The sequence below is a fragment of the Eutrigla gurnardus genome (assembly GCF_963514095.1).
Source record: "Eutrigla gurnardus genome assembly, chromosome: 11".
Taxonomy (NCBI): domain Eukaryota; kingdom Metazoa; phylum Chordata; class Actinopteri; order Perciformes; family Triglidae; genus Eutrigla; species Eutrigla gurnardus.
In genome coordinates this window covers 9,223,604-9,248,902 of record NC_139925.1, presented here as the reverse complement: position 1 = coordinate 9,248,902, position 25,299 = coordinate 9,223,604, and the positions used below count along the sequence as shown (strand labels likewise).

General features: G+C 42.9%; 2 protein-coding genes across 4 annotated transcripts in view; one reads left to right on the top strand and one right to left on the bottom strand.

Annotated features, from left to right (window-relative positions):
• wdfy4 (WDFY family member 4) overlaps positions 1-25,299 on the top strand; it is a 37,572-nt gene that overhangs the window by 11,305 nt on the left and 968 nt on the right. For 2 of the 3 annotated variants that reach the window (XM_084020761.1, XM_084020759.1), the window contains exons 20-62: positions 65-283; positions 511-689; positions 787-1,018; positions 1,293-1,444; positions 1,520-1,631; positions 1,713-1,903; positions 2,016-2,168; positions 2,286-2,359; positions 2,694-2,855; positions 2,954-3,051; positions 3,156-3,252; positions 3,360-3,562; positions 3,944-4,110; positions 4,195-4,314; positions 4,399-4,581; positions 4,667-4,825; positions 5,306-5,432; positions 5,528-5,679; positions 6,006-6,244; positions 6,323-6,441; positions 6,571-6,762; positions 6,858-6,967; positions 9,311-9,388; positions 9,504-9,695; positions 9,784-9,859; positions 9,964-10,178; positions 11,993-12,141; positions 12,266-12,380; positions 12,676-12,761; positions 12,845-12,907; positions 16,121-16,163; positions 16,824-16,943; positions 17,030-17,153; positions 17,239-17,348; positions 18,640-18,790; positions 19,819-19,910; positions 21,094-21,303; positions 21,423-21,543; positions 22,916-23,073; positions 23,543-23,701; positions 23,786-23,965; positions 24,116-24,298; positions 24,807-24,894. In XM_084020761.1, coding sequence (XP_083876887.1) covers positions 65-283; positions 511-689; positions 787-1,018; positions 1,293-1,444; positions 1,520-1,631; positions 1,713-1,903; positions 2,016-2,168; positions 2,286-2,359; positions 2,694-2,855; positions 2,954-3,051; positions 3,156-3,252; positions 3,360-3,562; positions 3,944-4,110; positions 4,195-4,314; positions 4,399-4,581; positions 4,667-4,825; positions 5,306-5,432; positions 5,528-5,679; positions 6,006-6,244; positions 6,323-6,441; positions 6,571-6,762; positions 6,858-6,967; positions 9,311-9,388; positions 9,504-9,695; positions 9,784-9,859; positions 9,964-10,178; positions 11,993-12,141; positions 12,266-12,380; positions 12,676-12,761; positions 12,845-12,907; positions 16,121-16,163; positions 16,824-16,943; positions 17,030-17,153; positions 17,239-17,348; positions 18,640-18,790; positions 19,819-19,910; positions 21,094-21,303; positions 21,423-21,543; positions 22,916-23,073; positions 23,543-23,701; positions 23,786-23,965; positions 24,116-24,298; positions 24,807-24,894 — 6,153 coding nt within the window. The remainder of the gene's footprint in view (positions 1-64; positions 284-510; positions 690-786; positions 1,019-1,292; positions 1,445-1,519; positions 1,632-1,712; positions 1,904-2,015; positions 2,169-2,285; positions 2,360-2,693; positions 2,856-2,953; positions 3,052-3,155; positions 3,253-3,359; positions 3,563-3,943; positions 4,111-4,194; positions 4,315-4,398; positions 4,582-4,666; positions 4,826-5,305; positions 5,433-5,527; positions 5,680-6,005; positions 6,245-6,322; positions 6,442-6,570; positions 6,763-6,857; positions 6,968-9,310; positions 9,389-9,503; positions 9,696-9,783; positions 9,860-9,963; positions 10,179-11,992; positions 12,142-12,265; positions 12,381-12,675; positions 12,762-12,844; positions 12,908-16,120; positions 16,164-16,823; positions 16,944-17,029; positions 17,154-17,238; positions 17,349-18,639; positions 18,791-19,818; positions 19,911-21,093; positions 21,304-21,422; positions 21,544-22,915; positions 23,074-23,542; positions 23,702-23,785; positions 23,966-24,115; positions 24,299-24,806; positions 24,895-25,299) is intronic. The other variant, XM_084020760.1, reaches the window with a different exon arrangement.
• On the bottom strand, positions 12,916-15,475 carry lrrc18a (leucine rich repeat containing 18a). The gene is made up of 3 exons (XM_084020762.1): positions 15,219-15,475; positions 14,986-15,112; positions 12,916-13,906 (listed from the first exon to the last, which is right to left on the bottom strand). The coding sequence occupies exon 3, from the start codon at positions 13,900-13,902 to the stop codon at positions 13,102-13,104; it is 801 nt and encodes a 266-aa protein (XP_083876888.1). The 5' UTR covers positions 13,903-13,906; positions 14,986-15,112; positions 15,219-15,475; the 3' UTR covers positions 12,916-13,101.

Sequence of the window (25,299 nt, the reverse complement as noted above, 5' to 3'; positions counted from 1 at the left end):
CCCACATATTTGTGACTAAATCTGAATAAAACATACAATCATTTCCTTCTTTCATATATTTCAGACTGCCGGGGTTTCCCCCCTACAGCTGGTCTCTCTTTTTCCTGCTGGTTCCAGATCAATCGGTTCAGTTCAGCCTGTGATTCCCACCCAATCCGACTGTTGTCCGTGGTTCGCCACATGTCCCGGACTGAACAACAGTACATCTGTCTGTCTGTCTCCTTCTCAGCCTATGATGGCTGTCTAGTTATCTCCACGGAGGAGGAAGCATTTACATACCTGGGTATGTAGAATTATACAAGTTTGGTCAATATTTGCCCTTGGTGAACTCTAAATAGCATTTCCTCATTGACAACATTGACTGAAGAAGGATAGGATCATTTGTCCAGCTTTCTAGTTGTCTTTCTGGAAAGTCAGCTGTTCCTTATCAGTGGGACTGCACAGCAGATGCATCATGAGTTTATACCGCAGACGTCAATTGAATTGTCTTTCTTCATGTTTGTTTAACAGATATGATGGAGCCAGAAATGTGCTCTCCCACTTCTTTGCCTACGTCACTGAGGTTCCGCTGCTCCAGCATGCTGGTCCCAGGTCAGTGGCACCATCTCGCTGTGGTCATGGCTAAAGACGTGAAGAAGAGCTGTGTGGCTTCAGCCTACTTCAACGGCAAGGCAGTGGGGACGGGAAAGGTATGACGAGAAACTGAGGAGCCGATGATTGAGCTGATACTAGCTCTAATGTGGCTTTTATGTATTCACGTATCATATCCTCTGCATTTTCTGTCAGATGAGGTATATTCAGCCGTTCCCTGGTCAGTATGTCTCCATGGACCCTGCGGCTGTGATCGATGTGTATGGCCTGATAGGAACACCACCTCTCTGGAAGGAGCATGCTGCTCTAGTGTGGCGAGTGGGTCCTTCTTACCTGTTTGAAGAATCTTTGAGCCCTGAGGCGGTGGGTGTCATTCATGCACAAGGCACCAACTACCAGGGTAACTTCCTGGCGTTGCGCAATACAGGTGTGTCACGAGATCTTGTGCAAGAATTTATTTAGTTTCCTTATATGAAGTCATCCTGGTTAAGACCATGTGATACATGCTGAATCTTATATGTCATTGTGGAATATGATCCTAGAATAACAAGGTTGTTTCTGGGAATGTAGTTTGCGTTGTTTATAACTTGACATTATGCCATGGATTGTGGTAAATCAGGTTGCCGTGGTGCTCAATGCACGCCTGCATTATTTTTCTCTTACACATGACTTTTGTAAAAGCAGCTACTGTTTTCATACAGGACCTGATCCAGATGCCGAGCCTCTGCGTCTCAGGCTGGTTCCTGAGGAGAGAATCTCATTTGGAATCAACCCAGCCATTTCTACACTGACAACCGTCGTGCAGATCAGAGAGGATTACAATGAGGTGGACTGCAGACTGATTGCTAAAGAGGTAAGATGCGGTCATGTTGATCCTATGTGCGTGTTGATTTTGATGGAGAGTAGCAACCATTGTGTGTAATTACAGATGGGGATAACATCTCGGGATCACTCAACCCCTGTGTTCCTGGCTCAAAACATCAGCCAGCACCTGAGCGGTACAGCCCGCACCATAGGAGCAGCCCTGATTGGACATTTTGGTATATAAAGCATTTATTTGGAACGTTTATTTGCACTTCTTGCAGGCACATTTTGTAAGCTCATGGTCCTCTTCCTTCCAGGTGTGCGTACGTTCACCCCCCGCAGTGCCTCCAATGGTTTTCTGTACGTCGGCGGGCCTGCAGTCGTTCTCAGTCTAGTTGCAATGGCACCAGATGATAGCTCGTTGTATGCCGCTGTCAAAGTTCTTCTTTCTGTGCTGGAAACCAACTCTGCAATGCAGCAGGAAATGAATCGCATCCATGGATACAAGGTCTATTGGACATTTTATAAATCGCTAGAGTAGCTACATGTTACGTAGATATCAAAATCTGCTCCCATACTGTTGTGATCGATCCTTTATATACAGTTTGCTTTCCTTACAGCTGCTAGCTTTCCTGCTGAAGATGAAGCACAGTCTGGTCAGCCAAAGAACCTTTCAATTGGTTCTCTATCTTGCAAGGTCAGTGGATCTGAGCTCTGAGTCTAGCTGCCGACAGAACCTACCTGCTTTTCAGGCCCTGCTGTGTGACCTGGAGGTAAGCATCTAAACTCTAGTACAGAAGTTCAGTGGATGTAGGTGATAAATATTTTGATGTGCACCTGGAAGCAGATTGCTGATGTTTTGTTGCCCTCTCATTATTCCATGTTTCCAGGTGTGGCAGGATACATCAGATAACCTCGACATTTCAGTTCTGAATCACTTTGCTGAAATCCTGAATTCCTCAAGGTAACCAGCGTCAGACCACATATGGTTAATCTCTTTAATTATTAAGTCATTTGGCCAAAAAGTGGGATTACACAATAAAGAGGGTCTTGTTGAGGTTGACGACAGACTTTATCTGATATTCTGTCAACATCTGCAGCCGCCTGTCATCAATATCATGATGTTTTACACCCGAAACAGTCAAGGGAATGTACAACCGAATCAGTCACAGAGGAGAGACGAGAGAAGAGCATGACTGGATGTGTGCATGGATTGCTAAATTAGATTTTCTGTCTGAGGGAACCGATTGTGATTGATATAAATGCTCTCTCCTTTTCCCCTCTCTCTGTGTTCTCAGCAGTGACAGCAGCAATGCCGTGGTCATGCACAGCATGGGCCTGCTGCCAAAGCTGCTATTCGAGCTTTCCGAGCCTGCTGTGACCATTCAGAAGGTGAAGATCATTTCTTGTGTCATCACGTCCCTCCTAAAAGCTCACTTCAGCCCGGCGGACGTAAGCAGGTACAAAATGCCTCCTGACTTTTCTATTTAAAGATATCGGACCAAAGTTTAGGAAAAGCTCTGTATTAAAAATAACTCCTCCTTTTTTTTTTTATCAGACTTGGGCTCTTCCTGGTCTTCACACTCCCTCCTCTCAGTAACATGAATGAAGGCAGCAATGAGATATTTGATGGTGATCTTTCACAGGATTCACCAGGTACACCACATAACACACAACCACAGTTCATCCAGTTCATTGCGTGTCTTGTGGATGGCAGTTGTTACTGGTACTGACCCAGAGTTGTCGTATCCGTGCTGCAGGTCAGAGCTCTGAACCAGCCAGCCTCATCTGGATCCGTAACCAGCTCTTACTCTCTCTTTGTGAAATCCTCAACTCAGATAGCCTTCTTATCAAAGAGTAGGTGGCATCTGTTTCTACTTAGCTACTTAGCATGTTCCATGTGTCATAATGTCATGGCAGAAACATCCACTGAATTAGTCTGTCATGTTCTTATTCCACACTAGTTGGCAGAAGACCTTATTCAATGCCCTGGGCAGCGATTGGTTCCTGCTCTTCCTTCAGCCACACCTTCACCCTTCCACGTTGAAGCTGGGTCTCGTCCTGCTCACGCACTTCCTGTCGAGTCCCAGCCAGCAGAGCAGCTTCAGAGAGGGGGTCCTCCCAGCCACACTCATAGAGGGCATGGAGGAACCGTTTGCGGTCTTGGGTAATAAAGTTGAATACTTTCTCACAATAATGCAGGGAAATCTAATTCAATGGTGTCATTTTGTATATGTTATATTATTATATTATATTGTGAGGATATAGGCTTATTTTAACATTTTGATGCACTATTCTGATATAAAATAACTAAATTAGATCTCACATAATATTAAATGCAGTCTCCTCCACCTTCATTTTACATGACAGTATGTATTAAAAATGATCAATGGTTGTGAACGACATGGGTCTTCATCAGGGTCTCACCCTGTCTTGGATTATTTTTTAATGAGACTTTAATTTTATATTTTTTGAGACCATATGCCACCCAAACAATAAGCCAGTCACAAGATTGCATAAGCAACTCCTATGATTGATTTCTCACCAGACAACCTCCAAGCCCATTCCTGGTCGTTTGAGTGCCTCAGCACCACGTGTCCAGGCTTTGATGTTCTACAGGGTCTGCTGGTCAGACACACTCACCTGCCTCAGGTGTTTGAAGCCCTGGCTGCTCTGCTGCTGGAGAAGAAGACCACTCACACTGCAGAGGGAAATGTGGGTCATTTTTTTATCTTGTAAGTTATCTTCATCATCATCCATCTAATGATGTGTCATAATTCTGTAACGTGTCATCTACAGGTGCTTTTGGATAATATCCTACAGTCGTTAATTGACAGCCAAGCAGACAATCCTGCTCAGCAGCTCTGTGTTGAAGCTGCGACAATACTGCTGCAATTAGTCAAGGTCATCATCACTCGGGTAATAACCATACACCTTCAGTATTTCTCACCAGAAATTGATAATGTATAATATATAATAATAATATTTTTTATGTTTTTACAGCCTGTTCCTCCAACAACAAAGCACTTGTCAGGCACCGATGCTTCATGTGAGTTGCAGCTCCCAGCAAGTGTGATGCAGTTCCTTTGTCTTCTCCATAACCTGCGGCCCAGAGACCCACTGTGGTCATCGCCGGAGCTCCTCCATGCACTCGCTGGTGTTGTGTTTCCTCTGGACGTTTCAGAGGTTTGTGTGTTAACTCAGGATTTGTGAAAACCCAAACAGGTCTCATATGTCTGGTCTTATTCTCCGGTTTGGTAACTTCTTTCAGGATGTCGTTGAGCCGTGCGTCATGAGTGAAGGTCAGGACACGTTCAAGGGTCATCCAAACAGGAAGCCGGTGTGCGACTTCATCCGTATTCTGCTAATGGACAGTCTCCTCAATGTGTCTGCCAACATCAACACACATCCTCTCCTGCTGCTGCTGGAGGTGAACGCACACACACACACACACACACACACACACACACACACACACACACACACACACAAATACACATTTTATTTCACCATATTTTGTAAGTTTACAAAACACTCAAATATTCGCATACATGCAACATATCCACAATAAATGCATTCCCAATATCTTGAAACTATAATACTGCAAAACTCTCTTTTCTCCAGAAGGTGCCACTCTTTGCTCATCTACTAAATATGGCAGAGCCATGGTAGTGTTTTAAAAAAATATCATTCACCACTAGGAGGGAGAGTACACCAGCAGGCCTACAGAACTATAGATTTCTGTAGAGGCGTATTCAGCCAGACACGACTTAACCCACATGCACACAAAACACCACAAAACCCACAGACAGCATGGGACAAGATGTCAATCCAGCATAATAGAAGTATGAGCCTGTGTGTATCGGTTCAAATCGAGTTTTCTTCCTAATAAACGGCCCTAATGTCACAGTTTTCCCCTGATGGTGCATCGCTAGAACAGAGTCAGTGTTTCCAGACTAAGCTGCTGGAGTTTATCATGGACATCATTCACATTCTCAGCAATGACGAAGAAAACAACACTCATCTCAGTTCACAAGGTAGAGTCACGATGAATGCTTTAGTCATAGCTCACATGTGCATACAACCAAAAAAGAAAGAAAATGTCATCTAGATGCTGCTTTCTGTTTCTCAGAATGCGAGAGTCAGACGCCTGAAGGACAGATGGGCACGCTGATGGAGAATGTGGTTCTCTTCAGTAAGACTCTGCAGCAGAAACTGTACAGTGGAACATTCTTGGGCGACTCTGAGAGTTTGATCAACTTCCTCGCAGATCAGATTGTGGTGGTGAGATGAACACATGAATGTGTGATGTATCAAACACACGTATATTTGTTTGTAGAGCTCTCCTTGTTTTTTTTTTGTTGTGGAAGTGATTTTGTATTTTTCTTAAATTGCTGTGAAGGGTTTTTGCATTTAATTTTCAACATTTTATGTTGAATGTCTTTTGCTTTGTTGTGTTTTCTCTGTCTTTTAACGTGTTAGGGAAATGTGTTTTCACTTTAACATTATAACGTTATTATGTGATGATTGTGACAATCTGCCTTCTGTTCACGATACTTCATTCCAGTGTGATACTAGCTGATAACAAATACACTGCCGTATGCTTCTAGGCTCTGGAGAAAGGCCAATCCCAAAAAGAGAAGACGGTGGCAGCTCTCTACTCATGCACCAATAAAGTCATGCTTCATCTCTTGTCTCAACCACGACGGACCCAAGAAGAAAAGGACGCCGTCATCAGGGCATTACAGACCTTCACGGAACGCTGGGACGTTGTCATGGCGACTTACAACGGAAATGTCAATTTCATTACGTGCCTTCTTCATTGTCTGTTACTGATACGATCGGGCAGGTAATGGCAGAACCAAAACATACATTCAGACACGCACAAACATGTAAACCAGGATTCAAACGGTCCCTTCTTTTGTAGCTTCCCCGAAGGTTTTGGATGTGTGGCTAAAAAAGGGCTTAAGAAGAAAATTTCATCTCACCTGTTTGCCAGAACCAGACCTTCTCCACACCTCAGGAACGGAGCAGACGTTACCACAGGTATGAAGGCCAGTACGTGAGGGTTTATTCATGTTCATCACTTAAGCCTGGCATTTTTTTGTAGATTTCAAATCTATAGGGGTTTTCTGGGTCACTAGAGAGTTCATAACTTATGTGTGTGTGTTCCAGATGACAGAGAGCTAGTGTCCTTAGCGGAGGCCTGCTGGTCAAAGGTCATGGAGGAGAGGCGGCACGTGCTTGAAGAGACCTCTAAGATGGAGATCTCAGCAAGCCACACAGTGGAGACGGGGCCTGTCGCTATGACTGACATCAGCCCTCTGTGGGAGGAGATGGCACAAAAAGCCTGGCAGCTACACACAGGTTAGCTCTCACTATGCTAACACCTGCTGAAGGAGAAGATGCCTGAATGTTGGCTTCGTATCTTGATTTTTTTTTCATTGTGTTTGCCTCCTCAGAGTCTCAGAAGAAGAAGGCGGCCAGCGGACCTCAGAAGAAGTTTGATATGATTAGCAGCGCTGTCCGCTCAGCTTTGGGCAGACTAGGCAAAGAGTCTGTAACAGTAGAGGTAAAGACACGCTCATCTGCTATCAGCCTTTTCCCAGGTGCCCCAGCGTCCCCAGAACTCTGTGTCCGAACACTCATCCCAAAGTCGCTGCTGTGTTTGTGCTGTGGGCCGTCCCGCCCTGTGGGGGTGTTTGATTATTTCTTTAAATGGATTTGGATTATCACAGCTGATTGCCCCTGAGTGGTTATAGTAATTGATATCTGTTAGGCCTATCCATGGGAACACTCACTACAACACACTGTTTGCTGCTGAAGGTTAAAGACGCGTTTATTGTTGTTTTTCCCCCCAAAACACGTGGCCCACATCATTAGTTCCCCCACAACGCTTAAGACGTCGAGCCATCTGGAGCAGGGAGCGGGGACATATTACTCAGGCACACAGGCATGAAATTACCGCGTCTGTGGGTCTGTCTCACTCCCACAAAGAGCGTGTGTATTCCTGTTTGTGCGCCTCTCTCGCCGACAGAAATCGGGTTGGCAATTATAGTGGTACCAATCTGATGAAAACATTATTCATTTGATGTTATTCTTTATCATATCAGTCTCTGACAGGCTATCAGAGAGGGTGATAGTGGTTTTTTCCATCTGAGAGGCGTGGAAGCAGAGGGAGGGATGTTGGCCTTCTGCCTCTCTGCTGCGTGTTGCACCACTTCGCTCCGAGGAGGCTGCAGCAAGCGGTGTTCAATGAGAGAAAAATGAGTCAGTAGCGGTCAGTCTGTTAGTTTTACAGTCATCTTCATGAAAAAACAATTGAGTCATTAATTCATTTCTGGATCATCAACTCATGACCTTTAGTTGACAAGTCGCAGGCTTATGGGGAATCTCTTCTGTCACTGGATCCACAGTGATGTATTTCTACTGAGCATAGTTTCCAACTCTCAGATATCTACTTTTATTTGACAAAAAGAAGAGTTTTAAAGCCTAATGTAGGTAATGAATGAGAATACAGAGACTGATAGGCAGACTCTGTCCTAAGTCAAGCTTCAGTGCAATACTTCGAGAGATTTATTTCATCAGCGAATGCAGTTTCCATAATCATATCTGTGTCCTCATATTAGAAAGATAATTAACAGCACTAATGATCACGTTAAGTTCATTACACATTCACTGCCAGCCCAGAATGAAGTTGACATTATGTTGCCTTATCATCAAAGGTGGCGTATTGTTGGGAAGTCATTAAAATGGAAATGAGTGTGATGTTCTGATGTTAATTGCAGAGGGAAGAGATGAGTTATGTATTTAATGCAGCATTTAAAAAGCCAATGAGGTTCCTATCTGCTAAATAGGGTAATTAATGCTATATATTACTTATGTTTGTCCCAATGAAGGAATGAAATTAGGAGAAGATGATGCCGAATTGCTGTTTATCTGTCGCAGCACGACTCTAGTTCACAAACTTCATTATTACACTCTTTTTTTTTTGTCTGTAATATTTCTATAATCTCCCCTCAAATTACTCCTTTATTTCTTTCTCTGCACAACTTCTCATTTGGATCGGCAGTCAGTCATTTAGAGAAACACTTTTCATTTCCAGAGGACTTGTCAAAGTTTGCTGTCAACTTTTACGCATGGGTTTATTCTGAAATGATGTCGAATTTTTGCATCTCTCGTATTACAGAAGTAGCTGTTATTGTTGGCGGTTGTTGTTTTTTTTTTTTATTGTACTTGAAATCAATTATTGCATTAATGGGGTTATTCCACAAAACACAGAATTAGCATCTGTAAATAAGACTAGATATAAAGAGTTACTGCATGTTCATTCAGTCAATTAAATGGCTTTCCTGGGTCAGCTGTGAGGATGGACACATGTTGTTTCACTAGTCTCTCAGCGAGCACTGCTGTGATGATGGGCTTAATGAAGCAGTTAACAGTCAGAATATGATCCCAGTGTGTCTGCTGAACATGAGCATCCTGCAGTGTCAACACGGCTCTGTTTTGGGTTTTTCTATTTTTTCTTCTCTTTTTATCTTTTAATCGACACACACACACACTAACATCCGGGAAAGGCACACACACACACTAGCCTTGCCCTTGACTGCGGCGTGGCTCAGTGATATTAATGTTTATGTTAATTAGATCACACCAACAAATTATTACATTTCCAGACAGGGTTATTGTAAGACTGTAGCCACTAGCTTATTTTGCCCGGTGAATGCAATTTAGAACAGATGTAATTGTATGAATGCATTGTAATTGCATGAGGAAACAACAATACCGTTATGAATATACAATCTCTGTGAACATAATGTGTGTTGTGTGTTTACAATATGAGCCAGAGGAAGAGCGATTGTGCCGCCTGCTCTTTTCATTTGCACCCATCAGGTTACTCTCCTTTTCTTTGCAGGAGTTTCTATCCTACATGGAGTCACATCGACAGAGAGGCCACAGCATTTTTGAGAATATGAGGACAAACCACTTACAGGTTTGACAGAAATGTGGCCATGAATATACTGAAATACATTCATCGGAAAGCCTAAATTAGATCTGTAATAATGTTTGCGTGTGTCTGATCTATTCCCTTTGTTTGTACATCCTAGTTAAGAGCCAGTGAGTCGGAGCGAGTAAGCTCCAGGTGGTTGCATGTGGAGGCCGAGCTGCTGAGGGAGAGAGCTGTGTTCGGCCCTGGCCCAGGGGTGCTGCTGAACCGAGAATGGGTGCAAGATGCTGCCGAAGGACCCAACCGGACCAGATCACGCATCCGCAGAAAGGCTTTGAGACGATCTAAACGGGTATAGCCTCTCAGCTTCGAGTGGGAGCGGTGGAGCAGCATCCTTTATCGTGTTCAGTATTCAAACGTGCCATATGTTGTTTCAACAGGTGCTAGGAACGCTGTGTCTGGGGTTGAGGACTGGCATCTCTGAGGAGAACGAAAACAGACCAGAAGGTGACACAGGTAGAGAAAAGTGTTTCCGGTTGTAGTTTAAATTGTTCTTTTTTTAACCAGAATGGGGATGTTTGATGTAAAGTCTGTGGGGAAATTTGTTTCGTTTGTAACAGAGCCCAAGATCCTATGTGAAGTTGGAGCAGAGGCTAAAGAGGAGGAAGAGGAAGGAGGACAGGATTTTGACCGTCTGACCTTCTTCCCTGTCCTGAATGAGACACCTGCTGTTCCAGAGGGTCCACCTGACCCCTTCACCCCCAAGCCCTGCTCCCACACTCAAGACTGCCACGACATACGCATCATCCTGCAGGAGCTGCACCCTGGAGAGGAGGTACTATAGCACCGGAGGGTGTGCGCTAGGTTAAAAACAACATGCTTGCTTCCTGCCCTGCTAATATTCACAATCATAATTATCTGATGTAGACTAAGGGATTCCAATAGCCCAGCGCTGCTATCAGAATTTCATCTTTCCTCATTAGTGTAATGTTTTAATGTTGAGGCCCAGCTCAGCTATTCTCATTCTTCTAGTGAGTAAGAAAGCAAGGCACATGTTGACAGGGACTCTCATCACTCCGGCAACCAGCCGCGGCTTTTAATGTTTCTGACAGAAGTATTAATAAAAACAGTAGGAGGTGATGCAAGCTGTCTTACATCCGCTTAGTAAGTGTGTGATGTGTGCAAGTGTGTCCTGTTGTCTTGCAGTGGTTCAGTGTGAGTCCTGCTGAGCTTCCTGTCAAATGAACACAGTCATTAGTTCGGGAAACACACACACACACACACACACACACACACACACACACACACACACATATGCATGCACGCACACACATGCACGCACTTACATGCACACTCATGGACTAACACACACATGCACACACACACATGCACACTCATGGACTAACACTCACACACAGACACACACGCACACACACAGACACACATGCATGCACGCACACACATGCACACACTGACATGCACACTCATGGACTAACACTCTCTCACACACACACATGCATGCACGCACACACATGCACACACATGCACACACATGCACACACTTACATGCACACTCATGGACTAACACACACACACAGTAACACACAAAGGGAGACCCAGTCATAATTAGCTTGCCAGCTCCAATAGTGTGATTATGACAGTAATGTGTGTGGGGAGAAATCAATGGACTGACATTAGGCTCTCAGTCAATAAAAGTCCTCCTTTTCTCTCCTTCTTCCCATCATCAGCTAAATCACCCTCAGACTGATAACACATATCTGTCCAGTGCACAGTGAGGAGATAAGGAAACAAGTTTATTGTTATGCATTGAATCTTTGATAAGAATAAATGTAACTAATTTTTTTTTCTGAAATCTGTTCACTGTTAGAGACCGTAGTCCTAGTTTGTACTCGCTGATGGAATACCGTCGTACAATCCAACTATGATATAGCTTAATGTAAGATTCCTGTGCCGTCTCATCTAGACTCTATCTAAATGCTTTCACGTGACAAGTGATATTATCCGTCATAGCATGTCTGGATATATGCTTTCAGCAGACACAAGGTTCTGATCACTTAGCAGGTTTCCTATTGTGTGTTTGGCAGTGATTAATTCTCCTAATAATGGCCAGGCAGTGCCTCCTCCTCCACCCAGCCTGTGACTCTGTCTGGGGGTAGGGAGTCTGATTTGATTAGTATAAATTGTGAAGGGCCTGCGGGTATGTTGGGGCCCCATATGGTTTTTTGGGCACTGTGTCCCAGAGGGCATGCGACGGGGGCCAATGCAGGGAGACGGCCAGGTGCACACACTCACTGTGAAATGAGGGGAGACAATAGAATTAGCCACACGTTATCACAATGCAGTTAGCATTAGCTGCAACCGGCGCTGAAAGCCGCACGTGGGTCCACTTTGGGGCTGGATGAAACGCATAGTCACACTGCTCCCCATCAATCAGCTCTGATAATGAAGTGTTCAACTGTGTCTTTTTAATAATGATTAGAACATGTGATTAAAATGATCAATCAAGTAAAGCCTGAAGTGCCTGCGTGGCTGCCATGTCATGTCCCGAGAGAGAAGTGCGCTGATGTGTATTGTGCCTCTCACACGGGGGCTCAATGTGTCTCTCTGTCGCTCTCTCTCTCCGTGTAGGTAAATGCTAAGATGTGTGTAGTGACGGTGAGCGGCCTCAGAGTGACGGAGGGGGTGCTGCTGTTTGGGAAGGAGAGCCTGCTCCTGTGTGAGGGCTTCACTCTTGGTCCTTCTGGAGATGTTTGTTGCAGGAAACATCACCCCAGCAGGTACAGTGGCATGGCTGTACACTTGTGTGCAGCTGTTACAGCAAAAAAATATATAAAAAGCATACATAAGCTTTTCATTTTTGTTGCTCTGTTATCTAATGCCCTCCTTTTCTCTCTCTGCCAGTGTGAAGGATTCCTTTATTTCCACAATGCTGAGTAAAGAGCTGCCGCCGGCCCGCTGCAGACGCTGGCTCTATGAGGATATCAAGGATGCCCGTTTCATACGTTTCCTTTTAGAGGTCAGACTTCCTAATGCTCCACCAGAGACCTCGAGATAACATGCATCCTATTTTCAGATCGCGTCTCGCGGATTTAATTGGAAGACATTCCCATAACCGTATCATTTGTCTCTGAGCATTCGTAGACATCAGATTTATTGTGCATTTCATTTGCTCCTGCAGTTGTTTTCCATTAGTTGTTTCTGCATGTCCATTAGAGTGTCACTCAAGATGCTCGTTGAGTCTGGGATTAAGTATTATAGAAATATCTAGACACAAATGTTATTAAGCCACTGTGCCTCTCTGTTATTATCAGGACAATGCTATCGAGGTCTTCATGAAAAACGGACTTTCAGCCTTCCTGGTATTCCTGAAGAAAGATCATGTCTCTGCATATAAAAGGTGCCGCCGGACGTTAAAAACTTTACCTTTCAGCATTATGATGACTCTGATTCTCATTGTTGCCTCTCTCTTTCTCCCTGCAGGTTGTGCACGGTAGTGTCAGCATTAAAAGGCAGAGGGGTTGCTGAGGTCATTGCTAATGCCAGGTACGTGTCCAAAGTTGCTCAACAGCAATATTTTTGAGACATTTGCATGTAATCACTCTTTTTATTTCATCAACTGAAATGTAAAATACATCAAAAATACTTATGTGACATATAGTTAGTATATGTAAATGTCATGAAATACTTAGAGCTGGTTTAAAGTGACATTTGTTCCAATAGTTTGTGACAGTGTTTGGTCATTTGATTGGCTGGTGATCCACTTTTCTTATTCTCCACGTATCTTGATTGACTTTAGCCACTGAGTTTGGAACTGTCAGTCCTTGATAAGTCCTTATCCTTTTCTCTTCAAACGCATCACCTCCTCCACCTCTAAGCCTGGTCCTCTCCTCTTGACATCTTTTAAGGCATGTCCTACACAGGCTGCTCTCATGGACTAGATACACATCTTCCCCTGGTTCTGATTTTTCCTCCTGCGTCGCCTCACCTGCCCCCTGAACATACGATAGAGGATTTCGTTTGATGTTCACCTTTGTGAGGTTGTGTAGGACCTTCAGAAACTCTGGTAGATTCCTGAAGAAGTTATCAAACAGACCCAACTCTTGGAGGTTAACTAGAGCCTCCATAGCAGGAGGCAGGGTGTCGAGTTGGTTCATCCCCAGGTTGAGACTCTTCAGGCTGGTGAGAAAACCCAACGTGGAGGGTAAACCTGCTGTGGTTAAGCAGTTGTTGGAGAGGTCGAGGTGGGTCAGACCCACCAGGTTTCCCACGGACTCAGGCACAGACTCTAGCTTGTTGCTGTGTAGATCCAGCCATCTCAGCGACGTGAAATTTCCGATGTTATTTGGGAGTTTCTGTATCAGGTTACGGCTGAGGTCCAACTCGTCCACATTTGTAAGTTTTAGGAGACACTTTGGAAAGATGGTTATACCCATGTTGCTAAGCGTAAGCCTGCGCCGTCCATCCAGGGTCATCCGTATGGCCTTTCTGGCAACCTTGAGGGTCAGCTTTGTCCCCTTGGCTCCCTTTCCTTTGGGCATGGTACTGCAACACACAGAGATTTACTGAGCAGGACGGTTTCAAATTTCAGCCCCGCCTCACATTTGCCCCCAAGTTGCTGATTTTCAATGATTCATCTAATCTACACCACCACATAGTACATATATAATATCAAATAAATGTGTTGTGTGTATGTTTACGTGTAAGTATGTGTGTGTAAGGCTGATGTGATTTATTCAGATACAAGGGCTTATGTATGGCCTGGGGCAGAAAGGAAAGGATGCTCTCTGAGGTGTGAGAGGCTGAGCTCTGTGTGTGTGTGTTTGTGTGTGTGCGTGTGTGTGTGTGTGTGTGTGTGTGTGTGTGTGTGTGTGTCGTCTGCACTAGTGCGTGCTCACCCAGTGTTGCCCATGGGGGTATTTAAGAGCACGACTCTCTAATTAAGGCTAATGCAGGGGAACAATAGGAGAGAGGCGACACTGGGTAATACAGCAAAAACAAATGAGTGCTGATGCTCCCTCACCATTCAACTGATTGAGCTGTTTGGCTCTTTTCAGGCAAAGGAAGGTGTGTGTGTGTGTGTGTGTATGTGTGTGTGTGACATCCACATGCAAGTGTATTGACATACATGGACGTACTCGACTACAGTCCATGTGCACGTGCACAAAGAGTCAAATCAGGACTTTGATAAATGATAGTTGGGGAGTGTTGGGAGTGCGGTGAGGGCTTCGCTCTTCTTCCCTCCCTGTCTAAAAGAGCAAGGTGTGTGTCTGTTTGTGTCTGTGTTACACCCCCAAGGCCCTCTCTCGCCTCATTCATCATCTTCAGGATGAGAGAGGTTATCCACTGGTGCTTGTTCCCATTATAACCTCCTATAGAAAACTATTGCATGAAATTATTGCCTGCAATTAGATAACACATACTGGGCCAAATGCAGTGATTGATTTAGTGTAGTTTTACGAAATAATTTGGTCAGGATTTATTGGACGAGGGGAGGAGTTATTGGACATACTTCAAGTAGCCCCTTGCTCTCTAAAGCCATTTACATCCTTATTTACTGTTTCATTTGGTGTCCAACCGTGTTTAAATCTGCATTTTCAACATTAATGAAGATGTGTACTCACCATATTTTGTATTTTTTTCTTCTGAGTTGGTGTTTAATCGAGTGATGAGATCGTCTTCGGTTTTAGAAACAAATCAACAGCTTTAGCTCCTGTTAACCAGCTGTTTAGCTCGACGCCGCTGACCTTTCTACCAAAAAAAAGAAAAATTACTAAAGTCAAAATGTTGTGGCACAGCAACAAAACATAAAACACCTTCCGGTTTAGTCATCATGTAGAAGTTGGACTAAAAATACCTGGTAATCCTCTCTACATGGCGACAAAGTCCAGAGGAAAGATCAGGAATGCTCCGTTTGCGTACGTCACCATTTCCCTAGAATCCCTACAGCACACAGAGAAGTCAAGGTTCCTCTTGTTTAATATCGTTACTTAGCAACTGGGGTGCTTGGCGCCAGGACTTTATTGCCATGTTACTGGCCACAAAGGGAAAAGATATTTCAGGAGCAGTTGAATGCTTTACTAAATTAGATTAAACAGGTTTACATAGATGTTACATGAGTGAAAGACTTATTGAAATGCAACCTTGTCATTTATCTAGTATAAATGTATTTTTTTTTTGCCAGATCCGTTCTGGTAGATGAGTTGTTTTTTTGTATTCAGCAAGAGAAACTTTGAAGTCTGTGTTAAAGGATCACCTTACATTCTTTGAACGAATCCCTCCTAATGCTAACTAAATGATTAAACAGCTGGAGAAGAAACTAGCTAAGCTTGTCTCAGCAGGAAGTCAAATTTTGTTCTGTGTTGTTCCTTATTCAACCAGTAATCATTAACCTCTGTGTGCTATTTTTAAAAATCACTGCACAAGGAAAATATATCGTCCTCATTGAAACAACTCTGCTGTCGGAGGCCAGTCAGACAAGCTTAAAGTATCTTTCCTATCAACCTAAAGATGGCAAACTGTGCTGCATCCTCTACATCTCCACTCTCTATTTAAGCTGCAAAGTGCAGCTCACCTCAATCTCATAACTGCTCTACAGCTGCGCACACGCACAATCTCAGCTTCACTCACCTCCACTCTCCTGGGTTTCATTCTAACATGGGTTGCTAGGCAACAGAGCAAGCACAAAACTTTGTGTTGGTAGGCAGTGATCACCCTCTGATGCTAATTCAAGGTATTTGTCTTTGGTTTGTGCTTTAGGAAGAGTCCTGTGGTTGAAAAGGCAGCCCTTGTTAAATGGCAGGTAATGAAATATTACAGACATTCTTCTATTTTTGTTTTGTCAGAGTTGTTTGTGTTTACAGATTAACGTCTTGCTCGTTTAACATCAGTAGTGGTCGCCAACATGTTGAAAACATTAGTCCCAGTGGTGGAATGCAACTAAGTACATTTACTCAAGCACTGTACTAAAGTACACATTTAAGTTACTTGTACTTGAGTCTTTTTTCCCTTCTCATGTCCTTTTATACTTCTACTCCATTACATTTCAGAGGGAAATATTGCAAAACAAGCAAAATATACAAACAGCTTATAAAATGTGTTTTTTGTTATCAATTAAGCTACCAAACAGTACAAGTACAGTTAAAGTTATTAGGCTATCAGTTAGTCGATTGACAGAAAATGTATTTATTTATGATAAAAATTGTGTTTCATGCAAATACATGCCACAAGACAAATAACTATTAGATGTATCCATTATGAAAGCAATAATCTGTTTTAATCCTATAAAAAATACTTAATATTTAAGTACTAGTTGTAGTATTTTCCTCATTATACCTACATACTTTTACTTAAGTAATATTTTTAATGCAGGACTACTTGTAACATGTCTTTAGTGTTACTTCCTCCATGACTGTTTGTTGTTATGTAAGGCTACTTTATATTTCTCTTGTCTATCCTCCAGAGAGGGGAAATAAGTAACTTTGAGTACTTGATGCATCTGAACACCGTCGCTGGGAGGACATACAATGACCTGATGCAGTATCCAGTCTTCCCCTGGGTCCTAGCTGACTACCAATCAGAGGTCGGATCACACAGTGACATCTCTGTCTTGAACAGTCATATTGTAGCGGCGTGGTTTAATGAAAGTGATTTATCTGTCCTTGATAGACGCTCGATCTGTCAAATCCTGCAACGTTCCGTGACCTGTCTAAACCAATGGGAGCCCAGACGGAGAAAAGGAGACAGATGTTCATCCAAAGATTTGAAGAAGTTAAGAACATTGAGAGTGAAGGTGTGTTCTCAAGCTCTTTATTTTTCATTCTTCTTTTCTTCCACTATTCACTGTACTTTTCATTCAACACACTTTTACTATTTAGGGAATCTGACGACACAATGCCACTATTGTACCCACTACTCCTCTGCCATCATCGTAGCCTCCTTCCTCGTCAGGATGGAGCCGTTTTCACACACCTTCCAGACACTGCAGGTGAGGCCTTGGACTCTCACTGTTGGTTATTGTTATGTACTTAAAATAAGCTGGTAAGCTGGAATGAGATACAATTGTGTGCCCACTGTGGGGAAGTGGAGAAGAAAATTGTTGCCTTACTGACCCATTTCCACAAATAATAATAAATATATCTACTTTTTTAGTTCAGAATAGCATTGAAAATTTAAGATTATTTTAGTGTGTGAACACACTCATGTAAAAGTATAATACTGGACAATTATGCTGTATTAGATTTACAGCAAACATTATATCAGGATAAAAAAAGGTCAGTCATAAAAGCTTAGAATGACAGAAATGGATACAGTTATTTCACTGAATGGAGACAGTCTTTAGAATTTCAGGTAGCTTGTTTATGAATGAAAGAAAATCCCAAACTCTGACAGCTATAGCACAAGATTTTCTGTGCTTACTTTGTCTTTTTGGCATGAATCTCTCATCACACACATTAATACATGCATACAAATCTACACAAGCAAACACATGATAGTAAATGATGCATAATATGTACAAAACTCATCACTTCTGATCACAGAAGGTGTACTCTTTATTTTTTTTCTGAAGAAATGGAGGAAAAGTTCTGTTTATTATGCATCAGTCTGCTTACAGAAAAACCACAGACCCCTCTGCAAATCCAGATGTCCATTGACATTCATCACTTTTTTGCTTTCAAACATAATATTGCTAATAACCTGCCTATAATATTGACTATTTTCAACACCTCAGGTCCTGTTTTACTGCTGTTTTTGGAATGAAAACAGATTATAGGCGGATTTCAATATATATGCAAATAATTACAGAAAGCATCTAAAAGAAGCCAATGCAAATACCCCCAGATTTGATCAAATTACAATACAGCATCCAATTGATTATAATGAAAAGACATGCATATTTGATAGTCAGAATAAAGCAATAAAGATGTTAGTCTGGTGAATTACAGTGCCTTTTTGTCTTCTGAAGCACATACAACGGGTGTGTAGTAATATCCGTAACTGGATTTACATCTCTAACTGAGTTTACCAGCATATATGCTATTTTCATTCATTGAGGTAATTGTTTTACTCTAAATTACATTCTCTCTCGTGAGATTTCCATCATAGATTATGGAATGTTTACAGAAAGATGAAAAGCTTCCTTCAAATAGAAGCAAATATTTCCTGCTTGCATAATACAATGAAGAATCAAGCAAAACCACTTTATTAATATGCACGATGCAAAGTTTGGTTCGCCGGCGTGCCGGGGAGGTCTGACGGCGCTCTCGTCTTACCCGCAGGGAGGGTTTGATATCCCAGAGCGCATGTTTTACAGCGTGAAGAAAGAGTGGGAGTCGGCCTCCAGAGACAACACGGGGGACGTTAGAGAGCTGATCCCAGAGTTCTTCTACCTGTCTGACTTCCTGCTCAACTCCAACCACATCCAACTGGGTCAGTCGTAGAAATCACCCTCTGTGTGTCAAAATAAATGACTTCACTGGAAATATGAACTTCCTTTTAAGATATTTGTCTTGCAGAAGCACCATCGTTAGTTATGTGATGAAAGGATCTCTTAATGAGGGGACATATCACCCAGGGCTCATCGTTTTTAACGTTTTTTTAAACAACAATAAAGATGCGTGGCACAGAGGAAGGCTCTCTGGCTACATGGCCAATACCTGCTAAAACAATCAATTTTAGTTTTGGTATTTCCATGGTCTTTGATGACAATAAAATATATACAATATTACCACCGTTATGCTTTAAAGCAGAGGTTCTCAACCTTGTGTAACTTTACTACAACTTGTAACTGTTATAAATGTCAAAGGACTTCCCAAATAAATAAGAAATAAAGGGAAAAACATGTCCTGGCCTGTAAATATGAGTTAATACTGCTGTAATTACCAAAATAATTCTTCTTTTTACCCTCGCCCATCACTGCCTGCCATTATTCATCATAATCTAATGTACTAAGTGGCACGTTTCCTCGCCACACTCTATGGAGCTTTTACTGACGCAGGGTCTCCCACATCCCTTCTTCTTTTATTCGTGTCACTGTATCCGAGGAAACATTAGCTAGTCACCAGTATCAAAACACTCTCGTCTCTACCTGATGATGTGCTGTGATTGCCGTGGTGATAATGGCTCATAATGGCTGCTTTTAAAGGTTCCCCGTTTTCTTGTAAACAAACACAAATCTAGTTTACATTCAGTGGTTTTTAAATAACCACAACAGATTGTATTTACCCTAGAAGGCTGACAAACATGTGGTTTCCTTTCTTAGAAATAATTTGGAAAGATTATTTTGAATGGGGATAAAAAAAAAAAGTGTGAACCTCCGTTATTTACATCGACCAAAAGTCATGAAAACAGTGTAAAAAACATCCACAGGGTGTCTTTAAATTCCGTTTCAAGGAGGACACACAGTGATGTGACGTGACCCAGCATGCTGTATGTTCTGTATATCCATATCTCCATAGGCTGTATGGAGGATGGTACCGCTCTGGGAGATGTGGAGCTGCCTCCATGGGCGAAAGGTGACCCCCAGGAGTTCATTAGAGTCCATCGAGAGGTCAGTGACCCCCAACCTCACCAGACTTGTCCGTTACAATGGGCCAGTCTGGCCTATTACATACAGGAACGTTCCCATGGGAATGTTTGTCAATACTAGCTGATGTATGTACACAGAAGATGCACTGTTTTAGTATCTAAAACAAGTATCCTCTGTAGTAGATGCACTGTCATAGTGTTGGTTGCTGTCTTCATTATTTCTACCACACTATAAGAGACAGATCTTATTCACAGCAGCCACTGTCTTATTCATTAGATTCTCTAAAGGTCATCTTGTCTCACTGAGTTTGGTTCTGTTGAATTATTCTTGTACGGACTGTATATATAATATATATACAGTAATAATATAATGACCAGTTGTTTTTCTCATCAAGGCAGTCAATGAAAGTCATATATCTGAAGTTTAGACTGACAGTGAAGGACAGCAAGCCTATTTAACACGATTCAGGGACGAGACTCTCTTTCATAATGCCATTATTTCCGCCAGCTGTTTATTGGCTGAATGCGTTCTTTTCCCCGGCTCTTTCGTCTCTTTCCCTGTCTGAGCTGTTTGTAGTGTATTATTGGGTCTCTATTTCTCTCTGTTGGTCTGTTTTCTTCAGTGGGAGCCTCCCTTTTTCCATTCCTGGGGCATCTATGATGGTTATCACTCTGTAATCTACTGAACTACTCATATCGCCCACCATTCTCGTAAAATTAGCGACTTTAGAAGATTGTTTTTTTCTCCCATGGACAAATTAACTCAGGACAATATATCCTTGTTATGGTGTTGTTTTTCCAGGTTTCTGTTATTCCGGTATGGGTTTATTAACATTGGGTGCAAGGATACACATGTTGGTCATAATGCCCACTTTTCCTTATTAACTCTTCAAAACCAATCTCTGGCTAATTCCACCCAAATCATTCTTTAATTCAAACATGAAGATATGCTCATAACACCGCTGTGCAGCATCCTGCTGTCCCACACTTCTAAATGGACTTTTGGAAGAAATCATACCGTACCTGAATAATTTGATTGGTTGTGCATTCTTGTAGAAGTTTCTTGTGTTTCCAAAGTATTAATGGTTTGACTGATGGTTTTGGTACCACTGTAATAACAAGGAGCACACCGCTGTATTTTAAGACCGCATAGTATATCTGTAATCTTACAAGTTGTTCATAGTTTATGCCACAATTTCCCTCAGGCCTTGGAGAGTGACTATGTGAGCGCCCACCTCCACCAGTGGATCGACCTGATTTTCGGGAACCGACAACAAGGCCCTGCCGCTGTAGAAAGTGTGAACACGTTTCACCCTTACTTCTATGCTAAGAAAGGCCGGCAGGATGCTAAGGACCCCCTCATCCAGAGCACAATCTTGGGATATGTCAGCAACTTTGGTCAGGTTCCCAAACAGGTAAAGAGGAAGCTGATTGGGGGAAGTGCGAAAAGTCAAAAGTCTGCATTACTTCCTGCATGTAAGGGTATCATATTGTTTTTGACTTTTTTTGTGCATCTTCTGTGTCTTTTCAACAGCTCTTCACCAAGCCACATCCACCTCGCAGCGGCACGAAGAAAGAAGTTTCATCACCGACCCACCCAACTCCATTTTTCTTCAAACTGGATAAACTGAAGACCACTGTGCAGCCATTCAGAGGTACGGCCACAATAAAAGAGGAGCTCAGACAGCAAATCATATCTTTATCTTAAAGGAATTATTGAACTTTTTTTTTTTAAATACACTTTCTTTATTTTTTGCCAAAAGTCAAGATACCACTCTCATGTCTGTGTGCTGAATATGAAACAATATATTTGTTTAACGTCTCTGTGCGATGCTACTGTAGGCAGAAACACAATCAATCTGGCTCCAGCACCCCTGTAGCTTGTTTATAAACTTTGATTTTTGCACACATAATAATACAGATGAATTATGACGTGTTAATTAGTGAGCCTTTTTACATTCAGACAGAGCCAGGCTAGCTGATTCCACCTGCTCCCACTCTAAGCGAAGCTAAACGGCTGCTGGCTGTAGCTTCATATTTAGCACACACTCTTATATCATAGCCGTATAAACAACAGATATTTTCCCTGAATAACATAGCTGTTTTCTGCCGAGTAAACGAAAATATATCAACACATCTGAATTTGTCACTTTTTTTGTATTGTTCCTCCTTTTCCTTTTTTTTTTCATACAGCATTTGATGTAAATTATTCTATACAAGATGTGCCCAGGTCTCAAGGGGATCGTTGAAACGGAGCGAGACTGTCCATAGATTAATTTACACTATGGAAGCGTAGAAGGAGCTATCTGTTAGAGCTACAATATGGAGATGACTCTTCCGCTGAGCCCTACTTAATAATCTGAATATCCCTACAGGCCCACTGAGGGAGAGGAGATGAATCTGCGAATGCTCAGGGAGAGATTCCTGCATATTACATTTCATATTAAATCTTAGACTGTCTGATCTGATCAATAAGCAGATAGAGATGAATAGGAGGAGGAATGTTAAAACTGATGCAGACACAATTTCTTTCTGGGGATTTAAGAAGCAGAACTGGCGGTAGGATATAATGATTTCTGCCGGTTCCTGCATGAATAGGTCAATTACAGGTACAATTACAGCCACTCTCTCACTGCCTCACCCTCTCTCTCACACACACACACACACACACACACGTCCAACTTGTGCTGTCCAGGATGCAGGTGTCCCCGCTGGAAAGAGCCTCAGCTTGTTTTAACCAGGGAATAGCTGTTTTAATTGCCCGGTTTTCTGCGGTCAATTTAATGAATTTTTTTTTACAAGTAAGCTACCAAACTCTTTAACGTGATGTTTTTTTGAAAAGCCATTACCTTTATTTGCCCTGACAAGTTTTTTCAGGTACACCAAAAGCAGAATGAGGTCACTTTTTGTTCTATTTTTTACACCGTAACTTTTGTTTTTATGCTTTAACTGACTTTTTGTTTCGAGCATACAACTTCGTGCTGATGGTGCCCCCACTCTCAGTAACGCTGTAAACCTTTCCTGCAGAGCTGCCGAGAGGCCCAGTAGGTCAGATACTGTGTCTGGAAAAAGAGGTTATGGTCCTGGACAGAAACAGTCTCTTCCTGTCGCCTCCGTCGGGCTGCTTCTTCAGCTGGGGCTTCCCTGACAACAGCTGTGCCTTTGGAAACTATGCCACCAAAAAGGTATACTTGTCAGCTTGTACAGAACCAGACCAGTTTCACACTGAATTTCACCCAAACATATATAAGGCGTCTTCCTGGGCGTGGGTCAAGCCACACACATAGTCAGCTAATCACTATCAGCTGTCTCTGACATCACTAGTCACGCTTAATCAAAACAGTGAGGCGCTCCTTTGTCATCTGCCAAGCTTTAAGCAACTTCAGAGCGCCACACATCGCTGTTTTCTTGACAGCTATTTAAATAGTCGTATGTATTTGCTGCACCTGGTAATACTATCACTGTGTATCTGATCTCTCAGCAATGTCTTGCTTTCTGTGTTGCTTGGCAATAAGATTTAGCACAAAGTATTTTAACTGCTATCAATGTTAGTGTCTGCATGATCTCAGTATGAACTATGCTAACTCCTGTATATCATATGTACTTACTACACATGAAGTCTCACTGGTCTGACTTGTGTTTGTCCATCTCCAGACGTTTGCTGTGTGTGAGAGTTTGTGTGACTGGGGCGAGACGTTGTGCGCCGCCTGTCCCAACCCGGCGACCGTCGTCACAGCGGGAACCAGCACCGTGGTGTGTGTGTGGGACGTAGTCGTCGGCAAGGACAAACTCACCCACATGAAACTCAGACAGGTTGGTGTGTACAGAAATGTGCGGTGACATCCAGAATGCATCGGCGCACTCGGAATCACGCCCCCGCCCTGTGTTTCTCCATAGCCGCTATACGGTCACACGGATTCGGTGACGTGCCTCGCCGTGTCCGAGGTCCACAGCATGATAGTGAGCGGCTCCCGTGACCTCACCTGTATCCTGTGGGACATGGAGGAGCTAAGCTACATCACCCAGTTAGCAGGACACAAGACCAGCATATCTGCACTGGCCATCAATGAACTCACCGTAAGTCCACGTTGATCTCCTCCCTTCCTACTCCCCTCTGAAAATCTGCTCTTTTTGATCCTCTTTGTTGGCAGCATGCATTTCCTCTTTGCGTGTCTTTTGCTTTTGTGTGTCAACTGGCCCGTCAACACTATATGAATCTGTCCAAAGGGTGAGATTGCGTCATGCGCGGGACCTCTGCTCTACCTGTGGACCATGAAGGGTCAGCTGTTGACCAGCACGGACGCTTCCTGCGGGCCTCGGCCAGATGTCCTCTGCGTCGGCTTCACACAGCGGCACCAGTGGGACGCCAAGAACGCCATCGTCGCCGGCTGTGCAGACGGCATCATACGGGTGAGTTTTATTATTTTATTATTATGATGATATTATGATAGTAACTGTGTGTATGAGAGGGAAGTCTGTCTATAAAGTCACAGCTCTTTGTAGGACTAATGGATCAGCGGGAGAGCTTGCTTTGTTTTTATGCTGCATCCAACTGTGGCAGTCATTACTTTGGCGTTAGCCTCGCTAGGTAGCAGCTCGGATGTCCATCAAGGTATTAATAACAGCATATGGGTTGTGAGTGTTTTTGTTGTAGGATTAATATATAAGCACACACTGCCTCCCTGCAATCAAAGCTGCAAACTCCAAATTGGGCTTCAAATTGGGAGTGGGTGCCCATGCCACTTGCACAACACACACACACGCACACACACACACACACACACACACAAATGGTATTATTACTTTATTATTACCTTGAGTTATGGGGCGTGTGCGAGCGCTGGTGCTTATGTGAGTGTGTTTGTTATTATGTTGAATTATGTCTGATTTTGCTACTCTTTATGTGTCTCTCATACAGATATGGAAGACAGAGTACACCAGAACACAATTACCTGGCCCTCCAGAAGAGCCTGTGTCCCCAGGGCAAGAGCGAACAGAGAGAGACGGTAATGTTACTGGCAGCAGGATGGGATGTACATATAGGTATTTTATTTATAACAACACAGGTTATGGGAGTGGCCGACGGTGAGACCGACTATTGCAACCGCACGGAAGGAAACGATTCTGGTGTTTTTGTGTTTGAAAAAGAAACCCATCGCTATCTAATTAGATAAATCCTTAAGTGTGAGATGATTATTCTTAACCGCTCATCTCACAGCTAGACAGCGTTGTTCCAGATGAGAGCTTATAATGCTTACCCCATCCCTCACTAGCATTAGGGCTAGAAGGAATTATGTTGTTATAAAGTTATTAAACATAGAGGCAGTAAACACTGATGAGTAATTCTGCTGACGTGTGTGTGCGTGTATAATTTAGAAAGCAATAATACCCAGATCCAATTTGGCATACGT

Bases quoted from the DNA above. Each gene is read 5' to 3' on its own strand.
- lrrc18a (XM_084020762.1), bottom strand. From the start codon at position 13,902: ATGCCCAAAGGAAAGGGAGCCAAGGGGACAAAGCTGACCCTCAAGGTT.